The 22148-nt window shown below is 39.8% G+C and overlaps 1 protein-coding gene across 7 annotated transcripts in view; it reads left to right on the top strand.

Moving 5' to 3' along the window:
- The window catches only part of OCRL (OCRL inositol polyphosphate-5-phosphatase), a 56037-nt gene that overhangs the window by 21601 nt on the left and 12288 nt on the right, over positions 1 to 22148 (top strand). For all 7 annotated transcript variants that reach the window (XM_059680113.1, XM_059680115.1, XM_059680114.1 and 4 more), the window contains 10 exons: positions 208 to 309; positions 1073 to 1187; positions 2314 to 2430; positions 2533 to 2720; positions 4992 to 5103; positions 7531 to 7640; positions 9111 to 9246; positions 12717 to 12827; positions 13664 to 13829; positions 14096 to 14331. In XM_059680113.1, the coding sequence (XP_059536096.1) occupies positions 208 to 309; positions 1073 to 1187; positions 2314 to 2430; positions 2533 to 2720; positions 4992 to 5103; positions 7531 to 7640; positions 9111 to 9246; positions 12717 to 12827; positions 13664 to 13829; positions 14096 to 14331 (1393 nt within the window). The remainder of the gene's footprint in view (positions 1 to 207; positions 310 to 1072; positions 1188 to 2313; positions 2431 to 2532; positions 2721 to 4991; positions 5104 to 7530; positions 7641 to 9110; positions 9247 to 12716; positions 12828 to 13663; positions 13830 to 14095; positions 14332 to 22148) is intronic.

The raw sequence follows: 22148 nt of genomic DNA, 5'->3' as shown, positions 1-22148 counted from the left end.
TATAGGTTCACCTAATGTAAAGCTTAGAGAGAATAAGCTCACTGCCTTTGTGTTCTACATGCAGGCGGTTTTTCTTATGTTTGGCAAAACATTTGAGAAATTATGTTGGCTTATTTTGAACATACCGTTGTATAGAAGTGATGAGAGAACTTCCATTGGTTCATTGTTGACATTTGTTTTTACTTTTTTTTTTGTATTATGTATTAGATTTTTTGTTGGAACTTGGAATGTGAATGGCCAGTCTCCTGATAGTGGGTTAGAACCTTGGCTGAACTGTGATCCGGATCCTCCTGATATCTACTGCATTGGGTAAAGAACACATTTGGACTTTCCTTTTGGCTGTATGTTTGGTGTTAGTTTATGTGAAATTTTGCCTTTTTTAAAAACAAAAACAAAAAACTTTGTGGTAAAATTCTGCTGTAGACTCTAAGTGAGAGTTATTTGTGGGTCAATTTTGTGAGATCAAAAATGAACAGATGTCTAAAATGGTATAAAGAAGCATCTAGTCCTCTTGAAATACAGAAAACTATATTCTTCACAGAAACTGAGACATGGAGTCAGTTCTAACAGTTGCTATTTCTAGGATGTATAAGCAAAACACTTCTGTATCCCTTGTGGAGAGCTGTGTGTATACATCTTGCATAGTCTGTGCATATACTTGTGGGGAGTCCTTTTTTAAATATATTTTATTGATTTTTTACAGAGAAGAAGGGAGAGGGATAGAGAGTTGAAACACCGATGAGAGAGAAACATAGATCAGCTGCTTCCTGCACACCTCCTACTGAGGATGTGCCCGCAACCAAGGTACATGCCCTTGACCGGAATCGAACCTGGGATCTTTCAGTCCGTAGGCCAACGCTCTTATCCACTGAGCCAAACCGGTTAGGGCTGTGGGGAGTCTTTTGAAAAGAAAGCTACTTATCCTTACAGATCACCTGGGTCAGCAGAGCAGTTCTATATAATTTCTCTCTCTCCCATTTCTTTTTTCACCTAATGTCTCAAAATGGGACAGAAGGTAGTCAGCTATAATTATGGGATATGTATAGATTTTACATCCTCTTGTTTCTCACAGATTCCAAGAGCTTGATTTGAGCACAGAAGCATTTTTCTACTTTGAATCCATCAAAGAACAAGAATGGTCCATGGCTGTGGAAAGGGCTTTGCATTCCAAAGCCAAGTACAAGAAAGTAAGTCACATTTAATTATCTTTTTAGTATGTGACTAAATAAAACTGTCTAGAATTTATTGTTATGTATAACTTGTTCCAAAAGAATGATTTAATTGATTTTTTTTCTCATGTGTAATACTGGAATAGGGCAGACTAATCCTTTTTATACCTACCTTAGAAAAAAATTTCCTGAGCTTTCTGATTCTGTATTTTCATTGCTCGGTTAGCTTTTAGGAGAAAAAAAAATTGTTCTTATAACAATAATTAAAACAATTACCTATAAAGCCACTGATTTGTGGAGTAAAAGTTTAAGGTTGAAATTGTTCACTGACATTGTCAGAAATGAATGCTTTACAGAAAAGCAGTTTGAAGCATGCAGATGCATAGGGTATGTTTTGGAATCAGAGCAAGAATACAAATTGTTGTGGTATTTAAATGAGTTCTAAACTTGGTCATAAGTCAAGACTTTAGCAAGGTGGGCCAATTTGTTGGTCTTTAGAAGGCACAAGGTAGAGGCTACCATAAGAGTTGTTTTAATTGCAGGGTTACCACACTAAGACCTTTAAAAGGAGTTATCTGCCTGAGTAATTTTTACCTTTATCTTCTAACAGTTGATGTAGGTAATAAATATCCTGATGATGTTATTCCTCTCAAATCAGCCCCTGCCTAATACATATTTCAGACATATGTCTAGTTCTAGTTCACAGACTTAAGATAATCAAAATAAAAGGGAAATTGGAAATTAGAAACTAGGAAGGAGGGAAAAGGGAACAAACTGGGATAGAGGTTTTCTCTTCACTATTTGAATTTTTAATACGCCCTACTCCTGATAGGCTAAAAAAAGTGATTAAAATAATGACTCTAGAGCTGAGTGCACTCATTGTGATTAAAAAGTAATTAAAATAATGGCTCTAGAGCTGAGTGCACTCATTGTCCCCCAAAGACTTTTAACTTACTGGTCAGAAGAGCTTCCCAAGAGAAATTTTGTTTCCTCTTCATGGAGGTCCACCAAGAAATTAGATGATTTGGATACAGGTTGGGTATTTGTTATGTCTTCTTGATGGAAATTTAGTTGTATGAAGTTAGATATGTGGTATCTAAAAGGAGTGGTATTAACATGAACTCTAACACCTTGGCTCTCATAGGTTCAACTAGTTCGCCTTGTTGGAATGATGCTCATGATATTTGCCAGAAAGGATCAGTGGCAATATATCTGTGATGTTGCTACAGAAACAGTTGGAACCGGAGTCATGGGGAAAATGGTGAGTTCCTTTGGAAATGAGCTTGATTATTACTTATGTCCATGTGAAGTTCAGTTGCTATTTGTATCTTTGAACTAACGGAACAATTACTCTTGCCAACAGGGAAACAAAGGTGGGGTAGCAGTGAGGTTTGTATTTCACAATACTACGTTTTGCATTGTCAATTCCCACCTGGCTGCCCATGTGGAGGACTTCGAGAGAAGGAATCAAGATTATAAGGACATCTGTGCACGAATGAGTTTTGTGGTCCCAAATCAGGCCCTCCCGCAGCTGAACATCATGAAACATGAGTGAGTGGTTAAGTCTCCTTTAGCCTTGGAATAGTAGAGCTGAGAAAAGAATAAGCATGGTGAGAAACTGTAGAACCGTGAAGAGTAAGGAATTACCATTTAGGGATAGAGTCACAAAGAAGAGGGGGTTTGGAGGAATAGATTCATGGAGACAGAGAAATTAGATGCTATCAGAGGAAAGGTTAATTCTGTTAGGGCATCTCAAGTAATGCAGGAAGGGACTGCCCATTGGAGTCAGCTTTTATTGTTTTCTAATTATAAAATAGAAATGTTTGTTGTAAATGTAATAAGGATAAGATTAAAAGTAAAAATCCCTGATTTCTTATCCTCTACTCTCCCCAGCCAATCCCTCTCTCCAGAGGAAACCACTACTAACAGTTTGCTGTGTATCCTTCTAAGTCCATGCTGTCCAGTATGACAGCCAGGAGCCAGGGGTGGCTGGGGTTCTGAAAAGCAGCTAGGCTGAGCTGAGATGTGCTATAATCATAAACTATACAGTGGATTTCAGAGACTTGGGAAAACATGTAAAATATCTAAAATTTTTAGTATTGATTACATGATGAAATGATAACGGATATATTGAGTTAAATGAAATTTATTGTTGAAGTTATTTTCACTTGTTTCTTTTACTTTTTAAATGAAACGATTACAAATTTACAATTCCATTTGTGATGTGCATTGTATTTCTTTTGAATAGTGCTGTTCTAGACTTTTTTCTATGCACATACAAGCACATACTTATTATATGGGACTATATTGTCCTATTTATTGTGGATCTCTTTTTAAGCCAGTATATATAGATCTACATTGTTCTTTTAATACCTGTGAATCATTAAGAATAGGGGTGGTGGAGATTTAAAGACCCCAATGGATCAGTATGAGAGACAGTTTAGTGAAGAATGGGACTTAATAAGGATAGAAGCAGAAATCAATTGAGGAATGGGTTGGGTGGTAGAAAATGATCAGTTGTAAAGAAATTAATACTGGTAATTGAAATTCTGAGAGGATGATGTGGTTTCGAATAAGTGGTTTGAGATGGGAATTGTAGGAAAACAAAAGATAATCTCAGGGTAGTAGAATCAATAGAGAGTTGGGTAACTGAGGAAAGAACACAGATCTGGGGCAGGGGGAGAAGGATAGTGATGTTGGCCTGTTTTCATATTGTCTCAATAATTAGGATCAGGTGGAATTCTGTTTCACAGTGGTAAAATCAAGGCCTTGGCATTAACGGTCATAAAGTTACCCTGAAGTCCCATAAATTTATTTCCTCAGGATTCCAGAAATTCCGTGTTGCACTTAAGATTGGCAAAGAGACTCATTCAGTGCTTGAGTAGCTCACAGGAGAATCCATTTGGTATGGTAATTTCAAGGTCTCACCTGTGGGGTTCTCAGCACATGTAGGGGTCTGTTGGTGTGATTGGGAGCCTATAGATCCCAACATATTTCAGTCTCCTTTCTGCTTGGGATTTGGAGCACAGATTTGGGGCAGGGGCAGAAAGATTGGCTGCAGCAGAGAGCCCTGGACCCACTTTTCCCAGTGATCCCTGCCTGGGAGAGGTGTCATTCAGACCACGCAGACCTTAGTGGAGAGCCTACAGAATCCAGGGCTTATAGAGACAGAAAACATTCAGATTCTCTTCCCTTAGAGACCTGGCAAGCAGCCAGGCAAAATTTTGAAACTGGTCCAGCAAATAAACTTCATGCTTCTCTCAGGCAGTTAACTCCTTGGCTTCTGAATCCCATACATATACTGTGTTATTTCCTCGCCATTGTTCTTCATGTTTGGAGTGCCTACCCTCCTGCCTATTTTATAATCCCTAGTCCCTCTCAGGTATTGATAGTGCTTGCCCCTAAAGGACAATTTCAGCTTCAGGCCCTTGTCAGATAGTGACAAACAAATCCTTATCAACAATCTGCCCATTTTTCTTCTCTGATTGATTTTTATGCTAATTATGGCTACTTCTGTGTATATATTTCTCTTTGTTAAATGTTTATTAAACTGATTGGGGTGACATTGGTCAGCATGAACATATAGGTTTCAGGTGTGAGTTTCGGTGTTACACGATCTGTATATTGCACCATGTGCCTACCACCCAAAGTCAAATCTTCTGTCACCTTCTATTAGGACCCTCCCCCCCTTCCCTCTGGCAATCACCACACTGTTTGTGTTCATGAATTTTATATCCCACATATGAGTGAAATCATATAGTTCTTAGTTTTTTCTGACTGACTAATTTCACTTAGCATGTTCATATATTTCTTGATCCTCAGTGTGGTCATCTGGTTGGGAGATTTGAACTATAGACTTTGCATGCCTGATGCCAACGAAGTGAAGAGTCTTATTAGCAGGAATGATCTTCCGAGACTCCTGAAATTTGACCAGGTAAGTAAATTTTCATTTTATAGGTACTTTCTTAGATAGCAGATAAAATTGTTATGAGACAGACGTGTGGGAGGTGTGTCTTACTCTAGGAATAGATGGAAGGGTTTCATTGTCTTGGGAAACAGGGTGATTAGTGATGCAGTGAATGCACACAAGGTTTGTGGTGCTTTTATGAAGCACTTAGATGGCAGGAGGTGAGATAGTGATAAAGAGTAAATATAAGGTTATTCATTAACTTCTTATCAAGAAAAGATTTGTGTCAATGAGTTGGAGGATGGGTGGGATGAATTTGAGAACACTTCCTGGAGGAAGTGGGCCTTCAGCCATGTTGATGTGGTTTGGCAGATGGAATAGGGAAAGCTGCTCTGATTGTTTGGCAGGCTCAGCAATAGTTTAGAGGTAAAAGGGAAGTCCTGTAAGGGAATCGGGAAGCACAGAAGAGAAGTTTGGGACAAATAACACAGACTGTGGTTTAATGTGAACTGATTGAGGGGTTGGAGCTAGCTAGGTTATAGATGTTAAAATCTGTGGGGAAAGTATTGTTTTGGTAACATTTATATAAAACTTGATATTCTGGAACCTAGTTTTCTGTAAATTTGCCTCGGAACCTGGCACATGACTTGAATTTTTGTTTCAGCTTATGAGTACTGGATGCTAAAAGTGAATGCTTATTTGAATGTCTTTAAATCCTTCCATGAGCCTTTTGATCTGACATACTAAAATTTCAGGTGTTTTGCAGTAGAATGGTTTTTATAGTGAGCCTTTCTTGTCTGTCTTCCTTCACATTGAAGTTGGTTGGCTAATTTCTTTGCATGGCTTTATCTATTCTGCCTCCAAAGGGGTTATAGTTGGATTAAATTCTTCGTCTTACGTACTTCTGGTAAAATATTTGAGTGAGGATAACTTTCAAAACAATCTGTAGCTCTTCACTGAATTTGACTTTTGGAATTATCCAACATTTGTGTGGTATTTTTTTAAATCCTCACCTGACGATATTTTTTTCATTGATTTTTAGAGAGAGTGGGAGGATGGGGAAGAGACAGAGAGAAAAACATCATTGTGAGAGAGACATATAGATTGCCTCCCTCATGTGCCCCAGTTAGGGCCAGGATCGAGCCTGTAACTAAAGTATGTGCCCTTGACCAGAATAGAACCTGGTGACTCTTCAGTTTGTGGGCCGACGCTCTAACCACTGAGCAACTGGCTAGAGCTGTGTGCTTTTTTTTTTTTTTTTTTTTTTGAGAGAGAGAGAGAGAGAGATAGCAACAACAATGATGGGAGAGAATAATTGATCGGCTGCCTCCTGCACACCCCACACTGGGGATCAAGCCTGAAACCTGGGCAAGTGCCCTGACGAGGAATCGAACCATGGCTTACTGGTTCATAGGTCGATGTTCAACCACTGAGCCATACCAGCTGGGCATGTGTGCTTTTTTTAAAAGTAAAATTGTGCTAGATGGTTCTTGTCCAACTTCAGGGAATTTAGGAATATTCAGATTTAATTTTTCCATTTTACCTAACCATTATTACCAATAAATAATCAGCAGTGTGTTCATAATGAGCATCCTATCTGTTGCTGAGTTTGCGTGCTATGGGAATTACATGATTCAATTCATAAGGTATAGAAATTTTATTTATATACTTTGACAGTTGCAAAGGCTGTGGAACTAACTACTTAGAAATGGCCAATCTACCAGATTATCACTTATTAAGACTAGAGGCCCGGTGCACAAAAGTCGTGCACAGGTGCAGTCCCCAGGCCTGGCTAGCGATTGAAGCATGAGTGTCTGGCATGGAAGGGCAGGTCCCAGCTGACCTCGGGGCCCTGGGCAGGACCTGGGCCCTCAGACCCCTGCATGACCCCTCCACCTGAATCATGGCGCCTGAGTCCCCACAGAGATGCAGTGAGCATGGCTGGATGCCGTGGGCTGGGGTGCAGTGTGGGCCTCTGGGCAATCTATCGGCGCAGCATGAAAGCACAGCAGGCAGCGCATTCTCTCCTGGCTGGCCTCGCAGACTGGCTCCTGCACAAACCCACAGGGAGCCTGACTGGCCCCTGCGGTCCTGGCAGCTGCAGTCCAGCTCATCTGGAAGATGCCATGGCACCTAAGTGTGGGGGCTTCCCCGACACACAAGCCCTGGCATCCCAGGGGAGGGTAGCAGGGGAAGTGAGAGTGAGCTCAGCGGACACCCCACATTCTCACCACACCTCTGTCCCTGTCACCCCCGCCCCAGGTAGCCAGCAAGAGGTCACAGCGCATCACCACCGATGCCTGCCATGTTTTGTGCTCTCTCCTCCCCCCGGGTGGTCACTGCACGTCATAGGGAGCGGTCGAACTCCTGATCTGAGGGGACAATTTGCATATTAGGCTTTTATTACATAGGACGATGTGACCCTGCTTATGTGATGCTTCTTTCTATTTGTAGCTAAATATTCAGCGCACACAGAAAAAGGCTTTTGCTGACTTCACTGAAGGGGAAATCAGGTTTATCCCTACTTATAAGTATGACTCCAAAACAGACCGATGGGATTCCAGGTAAAGTAGCAAAAGCCTCCTCGAGGAATAGGTTAAGGCCTGATCTTATTTCTGCCCCTCCATGGTGGTGAAGGGGTAGGAAATTTTTAGGTAATGCCACAGAAGCAGATATAAAACACCTATTGGTTCAGTGCTATTATAGAAGAGTTTTTAATTCACGTGAACTCAAAGATGAGCATATTTTTAAAAAGTATAACTTCTATATCAGTGCTGTTGCAGTCTTATGGGCTATCTGCAGTACCTTTTTTTTTTTCACCCTGGCAGACTTGCTTAGATTTTGACCTTCCTGATCTCACCCTTTTCCTTACCTTTTGCCCTTTTCCAAACTGTTTCTTAACTATTTGACTCAAGACACCAGAAAATGAAAACAAAGAGCCATGGAAGTTCTTCCAGCACAGTGGTTCTCAATCCTGAGTACACTTTAGAATCTCTTGGGGGACTTTAAAAAATACTGATGTCTGGGCCCAACATCTGCAGCTGCTAGAGAAAGCTGAGACCCGCTGTCTGGGGGCTCTTTGTTTCCTAATTACCCCTAGTAAAGTGCCATTGTCAGTACATTTCTGGTAACTATTGGTCTTCTACCTATTATCTATTTCTTTGTTTCCTAGCTGGCTGAGCCCCTGGACATATTCAGCTTCTTTAGACTCAGGGAGCACTAGGGTGGGGAGGGAGGAGTCTGTGCTCCACAGAAGCTGGTCAGAAAGTGAAAGGTGACACTGGCAGAAGATCTGTACTCTTGGCCTTATTTCTTCCACTCACCTGACTTGAAATTCAACTGAAGAGCTACTGATAAGAACTTATTTGTGTCACCTTCTGGATCAGGTGTACAAGGTGTTGCTTATTTTAATAGAATGATGAATGGAATTTTTCCCCATCTTTGGTATTCTATGGGCTCTTAAGTATTCAGACTGGCATGCTTAGATGTTAGTTCATTTCTATTAGAAGCTAGACTTGTTCATAAAAATCCAGGTTTAAAGGAGAAATCCAATTACTCATCTCCAGGGAGTAAGCCCAGTCTAGGAATATAGTATTGGATTTTTAGATTTTTATTAGTTGTCTATTTATTGTGAAGTATCATTATAGTTTATAGAGCCAAGGAAGAGGACATTTTCTGTATATAATCCTGACCTGAGGATATTTTAAAGAAGGTACTATTTTACTTTCCCCCAGAACAATGTTGTTGAAGATGTAATCCTAATCTTTAGGAGCACTGTTTATTCATTCATTAGATAAGTGTTTATTGAACACCTACTTTGCAACAGATACTGTACTAGGGACTGGGAATTCAGTGGCAACAAGCGGACACAGTCCCTTCACAGAGCTTGCAATATGGTAGAGACGATAATAGTAGGGGTTGTTAATGAAGGAGAAGTATATAACAAGAGCGCCTAACCCAGGTTTGAACCAGTGTGGTAGGTATTACATTCTTGTGTGGTATGTTCTCATTATAATTCCTTTCTTTATTTGCAGTGGGAAATGTCGGGTTCCAGCCTGGTGTGACCGAATTCTTTGGAGAGGAACAAATGTTAATCAGCTTCATTACCGGAGTCACATGGAACTAAAAACCAGTGACCACAAGCCTGTTAGCGCCCTCTTCCTTATTGGGGTAAAGGCTTGTTTGTTTATTCATTTGTTTGTGTGTTAAGTATCTGTATTCTTAGAGCATTTTTTAGACTCAGAACAGATCAGTATTTCAGTGAGCCATAAATGTTTCCATAACCAAACAGTCATTTGCAGCATTGAGAAGTTAGTACCCTTGACCCTCCTAAATGCGGTCTCTATGGCTCTTACACTGCAGGCCTTTTAGTGACACAAATGTTTCTCATGCTGCATAATGGCGAGGGAGTAACCTTAGCCTCCTAAAGTCCTTATACATAAAAAAGAGAGGCTAGGCCGAAACCGGTTTGGCTCAGTGGATAGAGCGTCTGCCTGCGGACTGAAAGGTCCCAGGTTCGATTCCGGTCAGGGGCATGTACCTGGGTTGCGGGCACATCCCCAGTGGGAGATGTGCAGGAGGCAGCTGATCGATGTTTCTCTCTCATCGATGTTTCTAACTCTCTATCTCTCTCACTTCCTTTCTGTAAAAAATCAATAAAATATATTTAAAAAAAAAAAAAAGAGAGGCTAGGTTTTAAAGGATGAGTGGCTTTTCTTCAGAAATAGTAAGAAGTTGAAGCATCAAGAGAGAGGTTCCAGGTGGAGGGGTGCTGATATCAGGAGCAAAAGCACAGACTGGTCAGAAGACAACCAAATTTGTATAAATATACTGTACCTTAAGAAGCATATTCTACAATGAAGTCTTCCCATCCAGGAACACAGGTTTCACATTTCTCTTTAACTCCATTGTACGCTGGTCTAGGTAAATGGCCAATTATTTAACTTTTTTTGTGAGTAAAGCTTTTGTTTTCATATTGCATATTCTAGCTGTGTGTTATTAGTATGCAGGTTATATCTTGGGATCGTGTTGATTTATTACAGCTAGTACATATATGATTTCTTGTAGATTTCCCAGACCTGCAGTCATGTAATCTGTAAGAATCTGTATAGTGCAGTGCTTGATAGAATGGATTTTATAGCTAGAACTGCATAGATTCAATTCCCAGCCCAACCACTTTCTGTGTAACCATGGAAAATTTGTGTAACATCTCTATGCCTCAGTTTTATCCTCTACAAAATGGGGTTAAAATAGTACCTACTTATGAGGATTAATGAGGTAAGACATGCCAAACAGCATAGGAGAATAATTACTTTCCTCTGAGTATATGTTGATTTGGGGGGTTTTTGAGATAGGTTATCACTAACATGTCTTATCCTACTCCTGCATTAAAGGGGAATGAATTTGAGGCATTTCTTTTATGTACAAAATTAGTTTTATTGAGGCAATCATGACTTCACTTTTGTGCATTTTGAAATTTTAAAATAATAATAAATGTTCCTCAAATAGTAGCTAGTGTGTGCCAGGGACTGTGTAAGGCAATTTACACACATCTCATTTACGCCTTCCAATAATGCTTTGAGTTAAATATTTCTCATTTAACAGGTGAGCAAATGGAGAACCAATGCATTTAAATAACTTCTTTAAGAGCATTCAGCTAGAAGGATTGCTGAAATTCAAATCTATTAACTCTGTTTAACTCCCAAGCCTACTAGTATAGATGTTCTTTCCACTACTCCACAATGCTTCTATAGGTCTAAAGAACTTACGGACTAGATATGCCTTCAGATACTACTTTTAGCCCACCTAATTTTTAGTTTGTACTTGTGGGCTACCCTGTTTTATTATTTGAGTTCTCTAAATCCATTTTTTAAAGGATGTCTTTCCTGAAACACTATCTTTATGATCTAATCAGTTATGCTTGGCTTTTTTGTTTGTATTTCTTTTTAGAACCTTGGACTATTTGTAATACTCCATACATTTTACTCCATAGCTCCCAGCAGGATATTTAAAAATTTTCATGCTTCCTGTATATTTTTGTGTATCTTTAATTAAGGTCTATCTTTCTAGTTTTTACTACTTTTTAAATTACACAGGAATTCAAAAGTTCTTTCTCTTTAAAATTAAAAATATTTAAGCAAAATTTACAGATAAGGCTGAAGATCTTCAATTCCTTTCTATCCCTTTCCCCCCCTTTGACCAAACCCCCACTCCCCAGCTAAGCCAACTACCCTTATGAATTTATATCTTTCTAGACCAGCACTGTTCAATAGGTTTTTCTGTGATGATGGAAATGTTCTAGATCTATCCTATCCAGTACAGTAGCTACAAGCTGCAGGCAGCTGTTGATCACTTGAAGTGTGGCTAGTCGCTAGTGTGACTTTGGGAACTGAATTTTTAATTTTCTTCACTTTGAAATAACTTAAAGGTCCCTATGCGACTATTATATTGGACAATACAGTTCTAGACCTTTACGTATGCTTTTCTGTTTATCCACAGATGTTTGCTCAGCTTTGATGTGTTTATTTTCCACATTTGCTTTACAACCTCTAACTACCTTCATACTGAATTTGTCAAGTTTCTATTCTAAAAAGAAACTTGGATCTCAATAAGTTAAAACGCTGTGTTAATTATGTTCATTTTTGGCACTGATTTGTATGAAGTCTTAATAGTGAAAAGAACAGCTATGTCAGGAAGCTGAAAGTGCTGTGTCAGACAGGATTTTTGATCTTTTGGTCAGGATGACTCGTTTGTCTGTTATCGTGCTTTTAGTCTAATCTAGGACATTTTGGGTCAGCTGTTTTCTAAAATGCCCATAGGCTCCATTTACTAGCATACCTTTATCATTATGAATAATCTGAGTGTTGATATGATTCTTGGCATTGTGCATTGCAGCTAATAGAGTTAAACGCTTTAATCATGTTTTCTGCTATTTCACCACTTTATGATCAGTTAGAAACAATAATAGGTATGTTTTGACACTGTCATTTTGTACAGTTCAGGAAATCGCTTACAAAATCATCACATTTTCTCCACCACCAAATAACCATGGAAAAAGAAACTATTCTTTTAAAATATGTTATTATTATTGCCAAGCTTCTTAGCACATAGGTTTTACTTTTCCAAGAAGTTAATCTAGTAATGTTACTTTCATCTTAAAGTCTGTGATTCTGTAATGTTTAGTTTCATTTATGTTTGCTTTAGTGACTTTACAAAATGTTTTCATTGACTTCAGAGAGAGTAGAAGGGAGAGAGAGAGAAACATTGATTGGTTGCCTCCTGCATGCACCCTAGACTGGGATCACACCCACAACCTGGGTATGTGCCCTGATCGGGAATCCAACCAGTGACCTTTCGGTGCGTGGGACGACGCTCAGACCAACTGAGCCACACTGGTCAGGGCTACTTTAGTGATCTTTTAAAAATTGTTAGATTCTTAGATATATTTGAGAGCTCATAAGACTAAAATAAGGGTCTCAGGCAAAAGTTTTGTATGGTGTGGGATAACAGAGTGTTGAGTATGTTGTTTGAACCACGGTTTATTTTAAATGATTGCTGTAATGACCTGTTGTAATTGTTAGGTAGTCTCAAAAAATGAACTAGGAGCATGTAAGACTGAAAAGAGGTTTGTTTTCTTTCAGGTGAAGGTTGTTGATGAACGGAGATATCGGAAAGTATTTGAAGATAGTGTACGCATTATGGACAGAATGGAAAATGATTTCCTTCCTTCCTTAGAAATCAGCAGGAGGGAGGTGAGCAAAAATACTTGGCAGCTTCTTCTGCTGCCCATGGTGGTTAACGCAGGGAAAACCATGTGACTTAGAGAAGGCAACAGAGCGAAAATGTTGAAGACAGTATCTGCTGAAGTCAGACTGCCTACATTCCAATCCCAGCACTGCCATTTAGTAGATTTATGACCACGGCTAGTATCTTACCCTTTTAGAACTACAGTATCCTTTTCTGGATAAAGGGGTAGTTTTGAGGATTACACAAGTTAATACATGTGAAGCTCTTAAAACAGTGCCTGGTACAAAATAAGCCCTCAGATTTTAGCTACTCTTATTTAACATTTTAGAGTTGCTGACTAAATCATATCTCAGGAACCCTGACCCAAGGTTAGGTTATCCTGTTAGGATCCCAGGAACAGAGTAGCCTAGAGAAGTAGCAAGGACTGCCTAACTCAGCGGTTCTCAACCTGTGGGTCGCAACCCCTTTGGCGGTCGAACAACCCTTTCACAGGGGTCGCCTAAGACCACCCTGCATATCAGATATTTACATTATGATTCATAACAGTAGCAACATTACAGTTATGAAGTAGCAACGAAAATAATTTTATGGTTGGGTCACAACATGAGGAACTGTATTTAAAGGGCCAGAAGGTTGAGAACCACTGGCCTAACTCCTCTGCTGGTGTGAGCATAGTAATATATGAGAGGGAATAATGTACATCTGGCTCAGTTGGTTAGTGTATACAACAGTTGCACCCTGATTAATAATTACCTCATTCTTTATTCATATTTTCTATGGAATAATCCAACTGACTGACTTCCCCTACTAGTGATGCATGTTTGTGTCTGTCCTTCCTCAGTTTGTGTTTACCAATGTGAAGTTTCGGCAACTACAAAAGGAGAAGTTCCGTATCACCAACAATGGACAGGTTCCCTGTCATTTTTCTTTCATCCGAAAGCTTAATGACAGCCAATACTGCAAGCCATGGCTTCGGGCTGAACCTAATCAGGGCTACTTGGAGCCAAGTGAGTTTTTCCTTTACCATTGTCTCTGCTTGTGATGTACCATCTCCTCATGACTCCCATATCCCCTCCCTTTGTTTAACTTCTTGTTCTCTAACCACATGTCTCTTACCTTCACCATCAGTGTATTGGGATACCTCTTTTTTGTGTCCACTCTCTGCTTTGTCACTTGATGATTTTTTAGAGGATATTCCTTCTGTTAGTTCTCATCCCCATTTTGTTTTCCCATTGGAAGTTTCTTTTACCATGTGTCATCTCTTACATTTCAGATGAGACAGTAGACATTTCCCTTGATGTGTATGTCAGCAAAGACTCTGTGACCATCCTGAACTCAGGGGAAGATAAAATTGAAGATATTCTTGTCCTTCACCTGAATGGAGGCAAAGATTACTTTTTGACCATCAGTGGAAATTACCTCCCTAGTTGTTTTGGTACATCCTTAGAGGCTTTGTGCCGAATGAAAAGACCAATTCGAGAAGTTCCTGTTACCAAACTCATAGACTTGGTAAGAAACATCCTAAGACATGAACCTCCTTTAGATACACTTTTCACAATACTTAAGTGATGTCCTCATTGTCTCTTTGCTTTCTTTTTTGTTGGGGGGTGGGGTGGGACTGTGGGGGGCTGTCATGTGATAAATAAGAATGAGACTGTCACTCTAGCACTAGTTTCATTAGATTAAGCCTAAAAGGAAAGAGGAAAGGGTAATCTGTAATTGGCTCTTGTCAGGAATATAATAGGTAATATTAAAAGCACTGAATTAGATTAAAGGTTCCCTTCTCAAAGATATAATGCTTGTTTGTTACCCTCTTCATACTTCCAAGTCACTTTTGTATAAATTGTCATGTATATGAGGTACAGTAGGTGGGAGAAGCAGTATTATGCTCATTAAACATATGAGAAAACTGAGGCACAGAGACAGTAACTTTTCCAAGTGGAATAAGTTAAGACAAACCTATCACCCAGATTTTCTGACTCCCAGTCCACTGCTCATCACTATATCTTATCTAATCTAAGTCAAACTTGGCTGCTTATTGCAGCCTAGGCCTGTATGTGAACCTCAGAATGCCTGCCTCAGAAGCCCTGGGGTCGTTACGCAAGTGCAGGTACCTCCCCCCACCTCTGGCAACAGAACCAGATTCTCAGGGTGTGAGGCCCAGGAATCTGCACATATCAGCATTCCAGAAGATTATAATGTTCACAGACGTTTGATACATGTTTAATGTGACTCTCTTAAGAAAAGAAAGGAGGAGGCTTTCCCCTTCCCTGTCACTAAGTTGTAATACTAGTGTCCTTATGGAGGAAATGCTTATATTATCTTTAGGAACATACATTGATTTAGTAACAAGTTCATCCTATTAAGTTTTCTTCTAAATGAATGTATTGTTAGATTTGTGTGCAGACCTCTTTAGGGTATAAAAGTATATCCTTGATCTTTTGCCAAAGAAAAGTAGGTGACGTGACAGCCCTGCATTATCACTACCATTAGAATTCACTTGATCCTTTTGCCTGGCCAGAACATGATTGTATCATCTAGCTAGAGGGCTGGGCCAGCAGGCAGGCTGCTGGCTTGTCTGCCTGTGATCTGTTCTGTTGCCATGGGATTGTTTTAGCTATGACTCAGATGGCAGATTAAAGCCCTTGAGTCCAGTCCCAGCATTCTTTCTTGGAATTGTACGTGTTTCCCTAGAGCCCTTATGACTGAGGGTATTACCCCCATCCAAGAGAAAACCATTTTCTTCAGAAATTCATATCCTGACATTCTGTTATTTTTCAGACTTGTTTTTTCTTCCAACAACATAGTTCTGTCTTTCAAATTTAACATTTAACCTTTTAGAATATATTCTAAATGAAGTTGTTTTTCTTTTTCTCATACCCTCTTATCTCCATTCCAAACACTATTTCCAGCTTTTTTTGTTTCAACTTTTTATTATGAAAATGGCAAATGTGCAGAAAAATTGAAAGAACGGTACATCCCCAGCCAGGTGGCTTAGAAACAGAAAGTTGGAGCTTCATTCCCTACACCAAAGGTTGTGGGTTTGACTCCCCATCAGGGCACATACCTAGGTTGTGGGTTCGATCCCTGATCAGGGCATGTATGTGAGGCAACCAATAGACATTTCTCTTTCACATCAATGTTTCTTTCTCTCTGCCTCCTTCCTCTGTCTCTGAAATCAATAAAAACATATCCTCAGCTGAGGATTAAAAAAAAAAGAATGAAAACTCACATGCTTTACATATATACAGGAGTGGGGTGGGCAAAAGTAGATTTACAGATGTAATACAAATAAATCATACAATAATTGTTAAATACTAATACAAGAATAAACTCTATGTTGTGTACTCACAACTGTAAACCTACTTTTGCCCACCTCAGTATAGAGGGTTTTTGTTTTGTTTTGTTTTGTTTTTTTGGCTTTTGCATTTGCAATTGAGTGGTGATATGTCACTTCCACCAGTGAATATTTCAGCCTGCGTCTCAAGGAATAGGACAACTTGTGTATAAGCATAGTAGTACCATTATTATGCCTAAGGAAACTAGGCAGTCCATATCTAGATTTCTCCAGTTGTTCCAAGAGGTTTTTTTTGTTTGTTTGTTTTTTTGTAGCTTTCTTAAAGCCAGAATCCAATCTGGATTCATACAGTACATTTGGTGAGATCTTCAGTCTCTTTTAGAGCAGATCAGTTCTCCCTTTTTTCTTTAATGGAATTAATTTTTTAATTTTTAAAGTCCAGAACAGCTGTCCACCATTTCCAAAATTTGATTATTTCCTCTTGATAATTTTTTTAAACTTATCCTTTTTTTAAAAAAATGTTTTTATTGATTTCAGAGAGAGGAAGGGAGAGGGAGAGATAGAAACATCAATGATGAGAGAGAATCATTGATCGGCTGTCTCCTGCATGCCCCACACTGGGGATTAAGCCTGCAACCTGGGCATGTTCCCTGACTGGGAATCAAACCAGTGACCTCTTAGTTCATGGGTTGATGCTCAATCACTGAACCACACCAGCTGGGCTAAACTTATCCCTTTATACTCCCTCCTCCCACCTATTTCCTGTAAACTGGAATCTAGCTTTACTTTTGGTCAGAGTTGGCAAAAGCGTTACAATACCCACAGTAATTGTCCCATATTAAAGTGACTGGAAGGAGCTCAACAAGCATACAATTTAAAATTTTTATTTAAAATATCAGGTAATTTAACCATGTTTGACCATGAATAGGAAGTAGCCAAAATCTGTAGTGGAGTTAATGGCTCTGTAGGAAATCCTTTCCTTCTTTTTGTGCACAAATGATTCAAGGTTTAAAAAAGTAGAACCCTCATCAATTTTTCATTACAGAATTGCTGAGTTCTTATTCAATTGTATGTGTGTGGTCGTCATTTATTCTTTTAAAGCTTTTATTTTGTAGAACTTAGGGTTTTGATTCTTTTCACATCCTGTTGCATTTTTGCATTATTAAATTCCTGTATTTCATTGATGGGAAAATTATCCATATTAGTGTGGGCAGTAAACAAGAAATCTAACATTATCTGTACCCCAATCGTAATACCTTTCCCACTCTTGATTTTGCCCTTCTGAAATGCTTTGTTCCAAGTCCCAAGATGATATTTCATATCCCATGAGATGATACTATTAATAATGGTACCTGTTGTCATCTTTGTATTATTTACTCTAAATTTTGAGTGAAACCAGACATGAGTTCAGTGCCTGTGTTGACTCTCCATGTACCATTTCAGAAAGATTCTTGTGCCAAACCCTCTTGGCATGAGTACTTTCATTCTTCATTCCAATCTCAATGATAGTGACTTTGCCCCTCTAGAATAGTTGGGATTAGCCCAAGTGGCAAGGAGAACCTGTTTGTACTTATTTTTATTCTTTTTCAGAATGAAGATAACACTTTTATGGTTTATTAAGATTAGCGTATAATCATCAGTATTTACTTATTACACAATGGATACAAAATACTGTGGAGTTTATGTGGGTTCTGTAATTTTGTGGTAATGAAAGTTTTCTTGTATGTAGAATATGGCTAAATTCTAAATCAAGGTTAATAGGGAGTTCGGTTAGAGATAATGTAAACATTAACCACCTTCACTGGCTAATGTCCAGTGTGTTTGGGAAGTCAATATTTTGGAATGTCATTTAGAATGAGAGTTATGGAGCTTGTAATTTGTGTTAATAATAGATCCCTTTCCTGTGCTGTTTATTCAAGCCCTTATATGCTATAAAAGCTTATTGATTAACCAGCTAATCTTTGTAAAAATCAATCTCAAAATCAGCCTATTTTGGCTTTAATGAATATTTTGTGCATGTAGCATTAACATAACTAGAAATTAGTTCAGCACCTAAGAATAAAGTGGACTAGGAAAGTGTTTTGGGGTATGTTCATGGAACAGTTTTGAGTCAAGCCCAAGTATTTAAGAAACGTGTATTAATATATTAGGTAAGCAGTCTCTTCCAGGCATAAGGACATAGTGCATTAAGGTTGAAAGATGAAAGTGAAAAGTTGTCAGATTTCCTTGGGAAGAGTGGATATTAAAGATAAGAGTGTGTGGAGCTGGTTAGGTAGGGTGAGGGTAGGGGATGGAGAGTCTCAAAGTCAACAGATGAGTTTATAGGAGAGCCAGAGAGCATCTAGAGTCAGTAGGAGGCTTTGATGCGTGGTGGGAGCTTGCAAATGGACACATTAGGAGGAACATTCCAGTGTTGCTTGTAGACTAGACTACAAGTTTGTAATTTGTGTTAACAATAGAAATCTTGTAAGTTTTCACTTTTACCTTTAACCTTAATTCACTATGTCCCTTATGTAGAAGAGACCAAATTTGAATGCACCAGATCTGGTTTAAGGTTTGACTTGTAAATACAGAGATGGGACAAGTTGAGTGATGGGTAGACAAACTGTACTTACTTGGGGTCATGTCTATTAGGAAAATAATATCAAAAATTTAAAATAACAAGAATAACAACTTGGTGGTTAATTCATCTTCAGTGATTTCTCTACTAGGTGTTTCCTTTGTATTACTAATCTAACCACCCATTTCTTATCCTGTGAGGTGTATGGTTTGTGTTTCTTCTCTTTAATTTCACATGAAGCAATCCTATCTAGAACTTCAGTATCATTCAGTTTCCTGCTTTTAATTTCTAAATTTGAATCTGCCTCTAAATGACTCTTTTAAATTATTTTAGCTGCATTTACTACTGGGAAAATTCCTCTCAGAGTGAATGCTGGGGTAAAGAATGATTTGCTATACATTTGTAGTGTGCCAATGTTGCCCCACTGAGGAAATCCTGAATGAGGTTCCCTTTTTTAATGTGGTCAATGGTGTAGCCTTTTGCAGAGAGTGGGCAGATCAGTTGAACTAAGTAATTAGCAGTAACCATAGGACTACCTTATGAGTATGCTGTTTGTTGGTGGGGGCTAAGTGGTGCTTCTATTTTCAGACTTGAGCCTAGTGTGGAAATAACTGTAATTTACATCCACTTTATGCCTGTAGCCAGGGAAGTAAATTCACAATGTAAATCTATCGCCTTTTGATTGTTCTTTCAGAGATTGCTCTTGTGTATACATTCTCTTATATTTATTTATTTATTTATTTATTTATTTATTTATTTATTTATTTATTTATTTTACCCTAACCGGTTTGACTCAGTGGATAGAGCATCAGCCTGAAGACTCAAGGGTCCCAGGTTCGATTCATCAAGGGCATGTACCTTGGTTGCGGGCATATCCCCAGTAGGGAGTGTGCAGGAGGCAGCTGATCGATGTTTCTAACTCTCTATCCCTGTCCCTTCCCCTCTGTAAAAAAATCAATAAAATATATTTAAATATATATATATAAAATTTTCCAATTTGTAGGTAAGGTATTTACTCTCTCCTTCTTGACACACCTTGATAGCTTTTTGACATACCCTTTGCCTCTATATCCTTATCGTTTCATTTCTTCCTCTTCAGGGCTGTCAGCTTGGTCTTTCTGTAATACAACTTTGGGGCCTGTCATCTCCTTGCTTAAAGGTAGTCAGTGGCTCTCCCTTGCCTGCTAAATGCAATCCAAATAGCTTTACCTGTTGCTCAAGGTCCCCCCAAAGTCTGACTTCAAGACACCTTTTCAGATTTATTTCCCACCATTTTTGTCCACATCTTCCCATGCTCTCCACAAACCTGATGACTAAATTTTCCCTAATCTCACCTCATTATTTACCTTCTCTACACTATTGTTGACTTCTGCCCCTTACACTTATAATGTCCTCACTCCATTGCTACCCTTTAAATCTCTGTGAATCTTTTAAGGGCTAGTTAGGTTCCATCTCTGTTGTGAAATGTCCCCCAACAGTCCCAGGTGAAAGCTGTTTCTCCTTCCTTTGAATGCTGTTTTATTTGTTTGTTGGTTTTAATCATTTACTGAGAACTCATATTTGTAAATTATAATAATACTAGAGGCCCGGTGCACAAAAATTTGTGCACTTGGGTGGGAGGCGGGGTCTCTCAGCCTGGCCTGTGCCCTCTCACAGTCTGGGACCCCTCAGGGGATTACCACCTGCTGGCTTAGGCCCGCTCCCCGGGGGATTGGGCCTAATATGGCAATCAGACATCCCTCTGGCAGCCCGGCAGCTCTCAGGGGATGTCCACTTGCCAGCGGGGAGCAGGCCTAAACTGCAGTCAGACATCCTTAGCGCTGCTGAGGAGGCAGGAGAGGCTCCCACCACCACTGCTGTACTGATAGCCATCAGCCTGGCTTGTGGCTGAGCAGAGCTCCTCCCATGAGAGAGCGCCTTGACCACCAGAGGGCAGCTCCTGCATTGAGCGTCTGCCCCCTGGTGGTCAGTGTGTGTCATAGTGACAAGTCATTCCCAGTCCTTCTGCTGTTAGGGTCAGTTTGCATATTACCCTGTTACTATATAGGATAGAGGCCTGGGGCATGGGTGGGGGCCGGCTGGTTTGCCCTGAAGGGTGTCCCAGATCAGGGTGGGGGTCCCGCTTGGGTGCCTAGCCAGTCTGGATGAGGGGATGATGGATGTTTGCAGCTGGTCACACCCCCTTCAGGGTGGGGGTCCCCACTGGGGTGCCTGGCCAGTCTGGGTGAGGGGCTGAGGGCTGTTTTCAGGCTGGCGGGTGACTGAAGCTCCCAACCTCTCCTTTTTTTTATTTATTTTTTTTATTCTGGGATTTATTTACCTTCTATGGCTGTCACTGAAGCTGAGAGCCGGCTTTAGCTCTGAGGCTCAGCTTCAGCTCTGAGACCTCGTCTGCTGAAAGCAGGTATCTGGGCTTTGTTTAGCTTCTATAATTGAAACACTGTTGCAACTCCAGCTCTGAGGCCCGGCTGGCTGAAAGCAGGTTTCTGGGGATTGTTTAGCTTCTATAATTGCAACATAGTTGCTTAGAGTGCAGCTCAGAGCCCGGCAGTGGCAGGAGGGGAACCATGGCTTCCTCCATCACTGGAGCAAGCAAGCCTCCTGTTTGCTTCAGCTGCCTGACTGCCGGCTGCCATCTTGGCTGGCAGTTAATTTGCATTTTGCCCTGATTAGCCAATGGGAAGCGTGTCAGAGGTACGGTTAATTACCATGTTTGTCTATTATTAGATAGGATAAGGCCATCAATTTTGGGACTTCTCACCCTAACTCAGTTGCAAAACCAAGAGAGGGATTGTGTCTTTCTTCTCTATGGCCTCATTTCTCTCCTCCCCACCCTCCAGAGGCATTAGCACAGTGCCTGGTACTGCTAGTGGTTGCTGCTCAAAGAAAACTGCTTTAAGGGCCTCGTTTGACAGGTTAGTATATAAAAACTCTGCCTAGTTTTACTCATCATATCATGTGGCATGTATTCGTGAGAGAGAAAATTGAGTGTGTCAGATAGGCTAATTCTTTATTACTAAGTAGTCTACACTTGTTTTCATTTTTATTGAATTTATTGAGGTGACACTGGTTAACAAAATTATATAGGTTTAGGCACACAATTTCATCTGTACACTGTATTGTGTATTCACCACCACAAGTCAAGTCTCCATCCGTCACCATTTATCCCCCTCCTTTTACTCTCCTCCACCTCCTTCCACCGCCTCTCCCCCTGGTAATCATCACACTATTGTCCAAGTCTGTGAATTTTTTTCTGGTTTTTTTTTTTTTTTTTGCTCAATCCCTCCATACCTCCATTCTGCACCCCCCATACACACCACACACATAGCTGTCAGCCTGTTTTCTGTGAGTCTGTCTCTATTTTGCTTGTAAGTTGTCTACATTTTTAAGAAGGCTGTGCTCCAAAATTATGTTAAATTAGATATTTGGCACTCAGAATTAACTTTGACATTGAAAAGTATTATAATT

Source organism: Myotis daubentonii, chromosome X (assembly GCF_963259705.1).
Source record: "Myotis daubentonii chromosome X, mMyoDau2.1, whole genome shotgun sequence".
Lineage (NCBI taxonomy): Eukaryota > Metazoa > Chordata > Mammalia > Chiroptera > Vespertilionidae > Myotis > Myotis daubentonii.
This window is presented reverse-complemented; position numbering and strand designations above follow the sequence as displayed.